This window comes from Mytilus trossulus, chromosome 2, assembly GCF_036588685.1.
Source record: "Mytilus trossulus isolate FHL-02 chromosome 2, PNRI_Mtr1.1.1.hap1, whole genome shotgun sequence".
NCBI lineage: Eukaryota > Metazoa > Mollusca > Bivalvia > Mytilida > Mytilidae > Mytilus > Mytilus trossulus.
The window spans coordinates 40,355,579-40,369,777 of record NC_086374.1 but is presented as its reverse complement, the minus strand read 5'-3'; the positions used below and the strand labels follow the sequence as shown (position 1 = coordinate 40,369,777).

At 31.9% G+C, this 14,199-nt stretch overlaps 1 protein-coding gene across 1 annotated transcript in view; it reads left to right on the top strand.

Annotated features, from left to right (window-relative positions):
• LOC134707216 (general transcription factor 3C polypeptide 5-like) overlaps positions 1-14,199 on the top strand; it is a 52,735-nt gene that overhangs the window by 5,476 nt on the left and 33,060 nt on the right. The window contains exons 2-4 of the mRNA XM_063566807.1: positions 2,485-2,683; positions 3,188-3,442; positions 9,552-9,685. Coding sequence (XP_063422877.1) covers positions 2,485-2,683; positions 3,188-3,442; positions 9,552-9,685 — 588 coding nt within the window. The remainder of the gene's footprint in view (positions 1-2,484; positions 2,684-3,187; positions 3,443-9,551; positions 9,686-14,199) is intronic.

The window sequence follows — 14,199 nt, the reverse complement described above, 5'->3', positions numbered from 1 at the left end:
TGCCCCTCCCCCATTATTTTGAAGTCTTTTCATGTTTATACATGTACATGGGGAATTGATCAATACTCTTGTGTAATATACCTGGAAATAATGGGTCACCAAATATTTCTGTTCTGGAAAATCTTAATGAATATCAGTAAAAAATTTCTGGAAATTATTCGCCCCTTTGAAAATTACATGGAATTTCTTGTGCACCAATAGACAAAAAGTTTGGATTTTTTTTGTCCAGATGGAAAATTTGATTGGAATTTTAGAAAAAATAAAGGAAAAAAAATCTGGAATTCCAATGTCTTCCATAGGGGGGGGACAGACTAATTCTGGAATAGCCCAATTAAACTTTTAATAGATACATGTAACTTATACCATGTATACTTAAATATGAGCTGTCTGCTTCTTCTTCTTTTGTTACAGAAAAAAACTTAATGAATAACTTATACTTAAATATGAGCTGTGGGCTTCTTCTTTTGTTACAGAAAACCATCAACGTACAGATGTTTACGCACATGCCTGGTATTTGTTTAAGGTTTATGTACCCTTCTGTAGCCATTTTTGTACGAACTTTTCAAACTTCAATTGTATTAAAACTACAGATATAATGAATAATGGAGATAGGCCATTTTGTACATATTTCACAGACGTCAAAATGTATCATTATGGAGTAAAGGGGGTGGCATCATTATGGAGGAAAGGGTTAAATCTTCTTGAATATATATTGACAGATTTTGCACTAACTGTTTCTGTTGACAGACTTTAATTTTATTTATTTGATGACTATTCCATTGATCAATGATCCTTTTTTGTAAAAGTACAAAGATGTTGAGTTGAATTACACCTATTTTATATTTAATTTTGAAGGATGACCTCTAGTAGAATTTGCAGACAATTCAAACATATTTTGACATTTTATATCATCTAATCAGTGTAAAGCTTTATACATTTGTACATGTGCATCACAGGGGCGGATCCAGGATTTCCAGTTAGGGGGGGCGCAAATTTTTATTTTCGCCGAGCGGAGCGAGCCGAAAAAATTTTGGAGCTTTTTTTAGGTAAAATTATTGAAATATTCTTCCAAAGGGGTGCAATGTTGATATCTCGAACTATTTTGTGTTAAAATTAGGGAGGAATTAAAGTTTCAAGCTGAAACCGCCTCAATCCACACCTAACAACAATCTGTAGATAGACGGGCGAATAGACGGACGCAAAGTGAGACGAGACTGACAGATCACAATTGCTCACCTGACCAATATATTTTTCAAACAAAAAGTTCTACTTTTACCAGCGATTTTTAATTGTCCTTTCATACTATCTGTTTTTTACATTTTTGATTTTCGGAGGTCGTGCCACGGACTTTACTGTGTTCGCCACAAACCACTAAGATCAGAATGAGATGCATTTACACAGTTATGTTTATTTTATTGGGATCCCAAGCATACAGTAATACGGTACAAAATTCGGCTAAATATTTAGGTTGCAAGTGAGAAAATATAGACAGTCACAGAGATACAAATTAATAAACTAACCTTTCGCTTTGTAACAGTATTTCTATCTTTCATTACGGATATTATAAAAGAATCTCACCTGCCGACTGTTTTCTTGACCGTGTCATGATGAATTGTGAAAGTGAGTAAGGGATGTTTTGGAACTTCAATTATCAAACGAATTGATTATAAAAACCGCAAATACAATGTAACATTTGTTTTTACTTTAACTGCTAAAAACCTTTTGTATTTGTCATCAAATTGACACCTTCCTTTGAAATTATTTATAGAACTTTAATAAAGCGTAGGTCAGTTGATTAGTAATCACGTTGATTTGTTAAACTGACTGTTTAATATACTTTGAATGTTAAAAAGATTGAATGGTCTCTTCTGATACTTTAAATATGTTGAAGTCAACCCATGCTTTGCAAATTTTAGGGGGGGCGCACGCCCGCCACGCCCCCACCTAAATCCGCCCCTGCATCAACATATCATCATTCAAATGACTCAAAACACCAACAGACAAATGTACGTACAGCTTTGTAGTATTATTTGTAACTTATTTATATATTTAAGAATTGAATGCTTCTTTTTGCAAATTTATTAGGATGTAAAATTAACAATGACAGAAGTACATTGTACATGTATGTTACATTTTGTATGGAGCATGGAAGGGCTTCATTCTAAAAATGTATCCATGGGCAATGCTTTTACAACCCTATAGAATAACTAAAAGATCGAAGCATTCAATACTTACAAATGACTTTTAATAATTATATTTTTTTTGCTAGGATTATGAAAACAGGATTTCTATCAAGTTTTTCATTTATTTACCTGTGCACCTTATTTTGGAAGCTCGTTTACATGTCTTCATGAATGTTACATTTTATCTTGAAATGAAGGTTGATTTCAGAATGACACTATGCGAAGGATTCCTGTTAGCCAATCATTATAGCGTATTATAATGAAATATACATGAAATGTTATTATTACTTTACAAACTCAGGTATACTCAGAATCAAACAAAAGATTATCAGTAAACTGGAGGCCTGCTGATCCATTCTGTAAACCAGCTTTTGGTGAAAGATGTTCTACCACAAATTTATTGATGAAGGTCAAAAGAAGACCAAAGAAGGGAGATAAATCCAAATATGAATTTCAAGTTGAAGTACTCGGGATTATTGATACAACCTACAAATTTAATGGTAAAAATTACATGACTCAAACAGTGTTATGGTTCATAGCTTACTATACTGCACTGTATAAGTGTTGCTCATTGTTGTCAAAGACATGTAATCATGGTAATTGTTCATATCTTTGTCCTTTGGACATTAGATGGAATTCAAATTATTGATGGTCAGTTTATAAACAAAACACTTATTTTAATTTTCATTTCTATGTTCTAATAAACTGATAAAGCTACAATGTGTGACAGTCATATAAAATATCTGAATCATTGTTAATGGATTATATTTTATTATCAAGCCTAAGTAATTCTTGACTCCATGTTGAAGGTATTTCAGGACAATATTTGATAGACTAAATTGGATCTTCAACCATTTTCATATTTATGCTACCTTCAAGAGCATACATGGCATACATGTAGTCAATAATTCAAATATATCTGTCAAATTTTGTTGAAAAAAATATCAAAATTATCAACATTTCATCATTTGTAAATGAAGTAATTTGTACATTTATATTTACAGCCATGGCAGATTTCCAGTATCTTCCTTTCAATAGAGCAGAGTCTGGATATGAGAACATATCTCACCAGTTACACCTCAAGGAAAATGTGGATAGAAATGAGTTCTTCAATCGAGATGCAGCTTTATTCTTACCACCAGTGATATTTTCTAGATTTGATCTTCCTGACAAGGATTACCTGTATAGAGGAGAGATATCTCATAAACCTGGCTATGTTAATCCTGACCATAGCAGACCAACACATCTCATTGGAACCAGTGAGTTTTGGAGATATGTCTTGTTTTTACACATTTGATGAAAATCTTATTCACCAGAGGGAAATATTTTTCTTTTGACTTATTCTTTATGATTTTGAGATAACTGAAATCTTATTCCAATGTGTTATTTTGCTTTCCTATCTCATAGATTTATATGACACACCTCCTTTTATTTATAGTATATAAAGGGTTATTTTCTCTTTATTACAGACTATATGATTTTACATCATTGTTCAAGAAAAATTTGTACAAATTTACATTGTAAGGCATCAACAGTTTACATGTGATTTAGAATAACCACATTTTATCATAATTTACCAATTACTTTATATATCCTAATAAATATGAGGCAGGTGTTACTATTGAAAAAGGATGAAGTCCTTGAATAGTATTTCTTTTTGAATACTAAAACTATTTGAGTCTTATAACTTATAAGGCTATCACTTCTGTTTTATTATACCCCCGCTTTAAAAAAGGGGGGGTATACTGTTTTACCTCTGTCTGTCAGTCCGTCAGTCAGTCCGCCAGTCCGTCCCATGAAACTTTCGTCACATTTTTCTCAGGAACTACACATCCACCCTTTCTGTAATTTGGTATCAACATTTATATATGTCAGCCATACCGGTGATGCGTTTTCAGATTCATCTTTCATCGACTTCCTGTTTACCGAACACTTGTATGATTTTACACATGATAGCCAAGTTGAAAATTTTCGTCACATTTTTCTCAGGAACTACAATACAAGGATTTCTGAAATTTGGTTTCAGGGTTTATCTAAGTCAGCTATACCGTGTGATGCGTTTTCAGATTCATCACTTGACATCTTCCTGTTTACCGAACACTTGTATGATTTTACACTTGATAGCCAAGTTGAAAATTTTCTTCACATTTTTCTCAGGAACTACAATACAAGGATTTCTGAAATTTGGTTTCAGGGTTTATTTAAGTCAGCTATACCCTGTGATGCGTTTTCAGATTGATCACTTGACAACTTCCTGTTTACCGACACTTGTATGATTTTACACATGATAGCCAAGTTGAAAATTTTCGTCACATTTTCCTCAGGAACTACAATACAAGGATTTCTGAAATTTAGTTTCAGGATTTATATAAGTCAGCTATACCGTGTGATGCGTTTTCAGATTCATCACTCGACAACTTCCTGTTTACCAAACACTTGCATATTTTTACACTATTAATATTATCCACTTGCGGCGGGGGTATCATCAGTGAGCATGCGCAGTAGCTCGCAGTTTCACTTGTTATATCATATTTTGGCATTACAAGATTACAAGAAATAATCCAGAAATTCCTATCTTATTATAATGTATGTTGAATTAGAATTTATGATTCATTTCATAACCTTCACAATAAAAAAAAACCAAATAAAGCGTTCAAACAACTTTTGCAATATAAAGGTCAAAGCTTAGTCTCATGTATAATGCTGCAATCCTGAGAAATCTGCTCAGACTGGTATGGTATTTCACTAGAAATTTATCTCTATTTTAGTACGTCAGAAGAGAACACTTGTATACAAGATTTGTCAGCTATGTTGATGATGTACCATCATATCTCTATTTTAGTACGTCAGAAAAGAACAGTGTATACAAGATTTGTCAGCTATGTTGATGATGCACCATTATATCTCTATTTTAGTACATCAGAAAAGAACAGTGTATACAAGATTTGTCAGCTATGTTGATGATGTACCATTATATCTCTATTTTAGTACGTCAGAAGAGAACAGTATATACCAGATTTGTCAGCTATGTTGATGATGTACCATTATATCTCTATTTTAGTACGTCAGAAGAGAACAGTATATACAAGATTTGTCAGCTATGTTGATGATGTACCATTATATCTCTGTTTTAGTACGTCAGAAAAGAACAGTGTATACAAGATTTGTCAGCTATGTTGATGATGTACCATTATATCTTTATTTTAGTACGTCAGAAGAGAACAGTGTATACCAGATTTATCAGCTATGTTGATGATGTACCATTATATCTCTATTTTAGTATGTCAGAAAAGAACAGTGTATACCAGATTTATCAGCTATGTTGATGATGTACCATTATATCTCTATTTTAGTACGTCAGAAGAGAACAGTATATACAAGATTTGTCAGCTATGTTGATGATGTACCATTATATCTCTATTTTAGTACGTCAGAAGAGAACAGTATATACAAGATTTGTCAGCTATGTTGATGATGTACCATTATATCTCTATTTTAGTACATCAGAAAAGAACAGTGTATACCAGATTTATCAGCTATGTTGATGATGTACCATCATATCTCTATTTTAGTACGTCAGAAGAGAACAGTTTATACCAGATTTGTCAGCTATGTTGATGATGTACCATTATATCTTTATTTTAGTACGTCAGAAGAGAACAGTGTATACAAGATTTGTCAGCTATGTTGATGATGTACCATTATATCTCTATTTTAGTACGTCAGAAGAGAACAGTATATACAAGATTTGTCAGCTATGTTGATGATGTACCATTATATCTCTATTTAAGTACGTCAGAAGAGAACAGTATATAAAAGATTTGTCAGCTATGTTGATGATGTACCATTATATCTCTATTTTAGTACGTCAGAAGAGAACAGTATATACAAGATTTGTCAGCTATGTTGATGATGTACCATTATATCTCTATTTAAGTACATCAGAAAAGAACAGTATATACAAGATTTGTCAGCTATGTTGATGATGTTCCATTATATCTCTATTTTAGTACGTCAGAAGAGAACAGTATATACAAGATTTGTCAGCTATGTTGATGATGTACCATTATATCTCTATTTTAGTACGTCAGAAGAGAACAGTGTATACAAGATTTGTCAGCTATGTTGATGATGTACCATTATATCTCTATTTAAGTACATCAGAAAAGAACAGTGTATACAAGATTTGTCAGCTATGTTGATGATGTACCATTATATCTCTATTTTAGTACATCAGAAAAGAACAGTGTATACCAGATTTATTAGCTATGTTGATGATGTACCATTATATCTTTATTTTAGTACGTCAGAAAAGAACAGTGTATACCAGATTTGTCAGCTATGTTGATGATGTACCATTATATCTCTATTTAAGTACGTCAGAAGAGAACAGTGTATACAAGATTTGTCAGCTATGTTGATGATGTACCATTATATCTCTATTTTAGTACGTCAGAAGAGAACAGTATATATAAGATTTGTCAGCTATGTTGATGATGTACCATTATATCTCTATTTTAGTACGTCAGAAGAGAACAGTATATACAAGATTTGTCAGCTATGTTGATGATGTACCATTATATCTCTATTTTAGTACATCAGAAAAGAACAGTGTATACCAGATTTATTAGCTATGTTGATGATGTACCATTATATCTTTATTTTAGTACGTCAGAAAAGAACAGTGTATACCAGATTTGTCAGCTATGTTGATGATGTACCATTATATCTCTATTTAAGTACGTCAGAAGAGAACAGTGTATACAAGATTTGTCAGCTATGTTGATGATGTACCATTATATCTCTATTTTAGTACGTCAGAAGAGAACAGTATATATAAGATTTGTCAGCTATGTTGATGATGTACCATTATATCTCTATTTTAGTACGTCAGAAGAGAACAGTATATACAAGATTTGTCAGCTATGTTGATGATGTACCATTATATCTCTATTTTAGTACATCAGAAAAGAACAGTGTATACAAGATTTGTCAGCTATGTTGATGATGTACCATTATATCTCTATTTTAGTACGTCAGAAGAGAACAGTATATACAAGATTTGTCAGCTATGTTGATGATGTACCATTATATCTCTATTTTAGTACATCAGAAAAGAACAGTGTATACAAGATTTGTCAGCTATGTTGATGATGTACCATTATATCTCTATTTTAGTACGTCAGAAGAGAACAGTATATACAAGATTTGTCAGCTATGTTGATGATGTACCATTATATCTCTATTTTAGTACGTCAGAAGAGAACAGTATATACAAGATTTGTCAGCTATGTTGATGATGTACCATTATATCTCTATTTTAGTACGTCAGAAGAGAACAGTATATACAAGATTTGTCAGCTATGTTGATGATGTACCATTATATCTCTATTTTAGTACGTCAGAAGAGAACAGTATATACAAGATTTGTCAGCTATGTTGATGATGTACCATTATATCTCTATTTAAGTACATCAGAAAAGAACAGTGTATACAAGATTTGTCAGCTATGTTGATGATGTACCGTTATATATCTATTTTAGTACGTCAGAAGAGAACAGTGTATACAAGATTTGTCAGCTATGTTGATGATGTTCCATTATATCTCTATTTTAGTACGTCAGAAGAGAACAGTATATAAAAGATTTGTCAGCTATGTTGATGATGTACCATTATATCTCTATTTAAGTACGTCAGAAGAGAACAGTATATACAAGATTTGTCAGCTATGTTGATGATGTTCCATTATATCTCTATTTTAGTACGTCAGAAGAGAACAGTATATACAAGATTTGTCAGCTATGTTGATGATGTACCATTATATCTCTATTTTAGTATGTCAGAAGAGAACAGTATATACAAGATTTGTCAGCTATGTTGATGATGTACCATTATATCTCTATTTTAATACGTCAGAAGAGAACAGTATATACAAGATTTGTCAGCTATGTTGATGATGTACCATTATATCTCTATTTTAGTACGTCAGAAGAGAACAGTGTATACAAGATTTGTCAGCTATGTTGATGATGTACCATTATATATCTATTTTAGTACGTCAGAAGAGAACAGTGTATACAAGATTTGTCAGCTATGTTGATGATGTTCCATTATATCTCTATTTTAGTACGTCAGAAGAGAACAGTATATAAAAGATTTGTCAGCTATGTTGATGATGTACCATTATATCTCTATTTTAGTACGTCAGAAGAGAACAGTATATACAAGATTTGTCAGCTATGTTGATGATGTACCATTATATCTCTATTTTAGTACGTCAGAAGAGAACAGTATATACAAGATTTGTCAGCTATGTTGATGATGTACCATTATATCTCTATTTTAGTACGTCAGAAGAGAACAGTGTATACAAGATTTGTCAGCTATGTTGATGATGTACCATTATATCTCTATTTTAGTACGTCAGAAGAGAACAGTATATACCAGATTTGTCAGCTATGTTGATGATGTACCATTATATCTCTATTTTAGTACGTCAGAAGAGAACAGTATATACAAGATTTGTCAGCTATGTTGATGATGTACCATTATATCTCTATTTTAGTAAGTCAGAAGAGAACAGTGTATACAAGATTTGTCAGCTATGTTGATGATGTTCCATTATATCTCTATTTTAGTACGTCAGAAGAGAACAGTATATAAAAGATTTGTCAGCTATGTTGATGATGTACCATTATATCTCTATTTTAGTACGTCAGAAGAGAACAGTATATACAAGATTTGTCAGCTATGTTGATGATGTACCATTATATCTCTATTTTAGTACGTCAGAAGCGAACAGTATATAAAAGATTTGTCAGCTATGTTGATGATGTACCATTATATCTCTATTTTAGTACGTCAGAAGAGAACAGTATATAAAAGATTTGTCAGCTATGTTGATGATGTACCATTATATCTCTATTTTAGTACGTCAGAAGAGAACAGTATATACAAGATTTGTCAGCTATGTTGATGATGTTCCATTATATCTCTATTTTAGTACGTCAGAAGAGAACAGTATATACAAGATTTGTCAGCTATGTTGATGATGTACCATTATATCTCTATTTTAGTACGTCAGAAGAGAACAGTATATACAAGATTTGTCAGCTATGTTGATGATGTACCATTATATCTCTATTTTAGTACATCAGAAAAGAACAGTGTATACAAGATTTGTCAGCTATGTTGATGATGTACCATTATATCTCTATTTTAGTACGTCAGAAGAGAACAGTATATACAAGATTTGTCAGCTATGTTGATGATGTACCATTATATCTCTATTTTAGTACGTCAGAAGAGAACAGTATATACAAGATTTGTCAGCTATGTTGATGATGTACCATTATATCTCTATTTTAGTACGTCAGAAGAGAACAGTGTATACAAGATTTGTCAGCTATGTTGATGATGTACCAGCAAGTCCATCAGATGAGGCAGACAGAGAGTTACATAAAAAATTCTTCAAACCAAAACAGGAAGAAGAACTGAAAAAGGTAAAATTTTGTCTACCTTTTTTATTTTTGATCTTTTTATAATTGCTGTGAGATCTTCTTGAACTAGTTCAATTGTCCAGTGAAAAAGAGAAGGTATAAACGTTCACTATCAACTCAGCAAAACATTTTTGAATTTATTGATTTATGCCATCTTGCCTTAGTGGAAGGGCATTGAGTTTTTCACTGTTCCCAAAATTGGTTTTCGTTTTCAAACTTGAGTTGTCTCAACCAAATGTTATAAAACTGATGCACAATGCTTTTAACCACAAAACTCAGATCAGTTTGAATTGGGGTAGCATCATTATTTACTTTCCAGAGTTATGTCCCTTGACAAAAGGGAAAAAATGCTGAATTTGTCGTTTCCGTTCTCTTACACAATTATGTCGCAACCAAATGTTATGAATCTTATTACCACAAAGCACAGATAAGGTTTTAGTATAATTGGCATCACTTTTACAGTTCTGAATCTTTGCAAGTGGAAAAGTTGTTGAATTTTTTATTTCTTTTCTTAAACTGAAGTTTGCCTCAACCAAACCTCATGAAACTTATACACAATGTTTATTACCACAAAACTCAATTTTATTTCAGAACATCACTTTTTTCGTTTTTGAGTTATGCCCCCTTTATTACATTACATGCAAGTAGGGGCATCATCTGAGTCCACACATTCACAATTCATTTAAAAACATATATGGACCATAATTTGCTATTGGGCTCCGTTTCCTATAACTATAGAAAAGTGATAAAATGTGAATTACTGTAAGAAAAGTTGCAACTACATCTAAAGATGCCATTATTTTTATCAACATACAAGTGTATGCTACTCTTCCCTAGAAAAAAAATTAGAAATATACGAATTTCAAAGATTCTACAACCGTATTTTTGTGTCGTTTCTCGCGTTATTTTTTGCTTCCGAAGAGCATAACGCTGACTGATTTATAGATAATCGTCACCGGCAAATTCGTAACTTTTGCTTTCAAATAACAAAGAACATCGACCAATAAGAATAGTGAGAAGAAAATGCCGAGAACTATAAGTATTTATGTAGCAGATGTAAGAACAGTGGCGTGATTTTTGTGTCCGATTTCGTGACGCAATTTTTAGATGATCTAATCTGCTTTGTTGTAATAGAATTCTTAAAAACAATATGCAAATATGAACTCTCGCAAGATGTTCAAACAGGTAAATCAGAGATGATTTACATTTTTGTTTTGATCTTCGTAATAATTAAGTAAGAAAATTACGTTATCGTTATGCGTTAAATTTCACACGAAACAGAAGTCCAGTTATTTATTAAAATTGTGTTTGTCCTTAAGTTCTAATCATTTCCGGTCATACGTGAAACATGTGACTAACATGTGATAACGCCATTACGGCCGGATGTACGAAATACTAGGTCTAAACATTGTTTTTGTTTCCAACGGGATGTTAGCAAACATAATCTGTAGACTTGTTTCGTCTTGTTTAAAAGAGGAAAATACAATTGTCAAAGAGATTGCACCGATGGTCTGTTATTTTTCCTATGTGCATAATGTTACATACGATCCTGTGTGAAAATAAATGCCCAATGACTTGACAAAATCGATTTCATATTTGACAGACGTTAGAACACACTTCGTTTCCCAATAATGACGTGAAGAGTCCTTGGAAAAATCAATCGAAATTACGTCTCTTATCATTGAACCAATGCTCTTTGGATTGATTTAACTTCAGCAGTAAATATTACTGGATATTTTAGGTGAATAAATATAATTTAATAAAAAATACATGTTAATATTATATGTTATTCAGGTCTCAGACAGGGTATATACTGTGACATTCCTGGCTGAGAGTTTATATCCCCTGAGCCGAAGGCGAAGGGGATATAAGCCCTAAGCCGGGAATGTCACAGTATATACCCTGTCTGAGACCTGAATTACACATATATTACGGATTACCCCTGACGTAATGTTACTTTCTAGTGCAGGTATTTGTTGAACATTCACAATGCAGCATGTATATTCATTACATGTTTACTGTTTCTTTAATATTTTGAGTAATCAATTTGAATGCACCTTTTTTTAATCTTGACAAATTTTTATCCGTTAAAAAATAGTTTCAATAAAGTTTGTAAATCACATTTTGTGTTTGTATGTGTGTCCGGCTTTGTTTTTTTTTATTTACAACACACATATTGAAAACTCAACCTGATATGTTCGGCATACGTAAAGGATACTATAATTTGCTGTTAATATAATTTTATCGTGTATGTTATAATTTATTATAACACTTTTAACATTAGATTTAAATATTTAAAGTGTAAATTGCGTGATTTTGTATTAAAAACGTATTATTGGCTGAAGCACGTCATTATTTTCCCTCTGTGATCCTCTGACCTTCCTTAGTGTTCTGTATAGCTTTTGACTACGTCACATAGTAACCGGTTTATGATGACGTTTTTGAGGTTCCAATTGGGGATTAAAACATCGTATATACCCCGGCAGTTTCCTGAATATATACTGACATCTCTGTGTTGTTATCCAATCACAAACCTCGACACATTTGTAATCCGTAATATACCGTTACACTTGGAATGTACAAAGTTGGAATCTTTGTCACAGTTTTAATTAATATTTTTTATTCATGTTCTGCAAACACTTATCAGAAACGCAATAAACTTGTCAAAGGAGAAGTAAACTTTTACCATGCATGACTTGAAAGGAAGTACTTTATTGATTTTAGCCCACTAAAGTAGGTTAAAATGTGGAAACCGTGTAGATGGTGTACAGGTCACAAGTATCACATTGTGCCTACTTTAAAGATTTTAATTCCAAGTTAAAAGATTTTTTCTTTACTGGATTTAAAGAATGTTACATTGCCAATGATTTGGAATAAATTGTATATATCTGGAATATCAAAACCAAATATAAATACATTTTTTTGGCTTAAACATCAAGATACAACGATTATGGTATCCTGTATCAATGAAGAAAATATGGAAAATTCTGAATAAATTGTACTAATTGTTTTCAAAACAAGCACATATTTAGGAGTTTTATAATACTGTTACATTTAAGATGGATTTTAAGAAAAAGTATACGGTTCAGATTATTTGAAGCAGATTTTGCAATAAAATAAAACTAAAAAAATGCTTTCGGTTTCTTATGGTTTCCTGTCAGGTTTAAAAAAAACTTTAATATAACATTGAAAATAGATTTTAAATATTAACATGAAGCAAGTAACACTAGTAATGGTGTTTATTTATGCCTTTTGAATTATATTGTGCAAAATAAAGAAAATAAAGATTGGTTTCCTGTTTGGTTTCATGTCACGTAAACGGTGAATCAAAATGTATTAATTTTTTCTCGAAAAACTCAATTGTTCCATTCATACTATTCTAACACCAACACAACCCACAAAATAAAAGTTAAAATTTTAGAACTTATAAAAAAGGATACAAAAAGAAACCAAAGGCCGAATACCAAATTATGGTCCATATTGGTATCACGTCGGTGTCTGTGCTGCCAGCGTCGTCCAAAGAGGGATGGTTTCCGGACAATAACTTTAGTATTAGGAAATAGAAATCAATAAAATTTTAACACAATGTTTATAACCACTAAAGGAAGCTTGGGATTAAGTAAGGGGGTTATGGTCCCAAAGGTTTAGGAATTAGTGGCCCAAAGGGTCCCAAAACAAGCATTTATCTAGTGTCAGTACAAAAGGTGTTTCAATTGTTCTTAAATTGTGCCACAATGTTTAATACCATAAGTAGAAGGTTGGGATATATTTTGTGGGTTATGGGGCAAACAGTCTAGGAAAAAAGGGGCCAAAAACAAGCATTTTTGTAGTTTCAAGACAATAAATTGGAGTTATCTTTCTTTGTCCAAAATAGTTGTTGAATCACCTAAAACCATGCTTTCTAAAATCTTTGAAAATTGGAGATATCATTCTTTGTCCAGAATAGTAGTTGAATCAACTTAAATCAGTGCTATATACAATATACAATGCAATATTCACTTTAATACCAACTGATGATTTAAAGTAGTCTTTATCATTCAGTGATTACAAGCACTTTTTGATTACCATTCTAGGGTTATGCCCCTTTACAAATGGCAAAATTGAAGAATTTTTTAGTTTCTATTCTCTTGACTTAAGTTTCTCTCTAGTAAATTTAATAAAATGTGTATATAATGCTTATTACCTCTAAACTCAGTTTAAGTTTAATTTTTGGCAGCTTCACTTTTACAGTTCTTGAGCTATGTCCTTTTATAACGTTATAAGCTAGCATCAACTGTGTCCCTTTGGACACATTCCCCATTTATTTTTTTAGAAGTTACTATTGATTAATATTAGTTTCAACCATGCCTGTATGACATTTTATATTTAAATATTTATGATGTATTTAAATGAGTAATAATTGTTGCAAACTCCAATAGAAATTTGAATTGAGATCATTGTTGGAATAGGGGAAATGGCAGGGTCAATTTTTCTCATTTCAGATTTCAGAAATTAAATCTGAAATTTAAAGACATGGT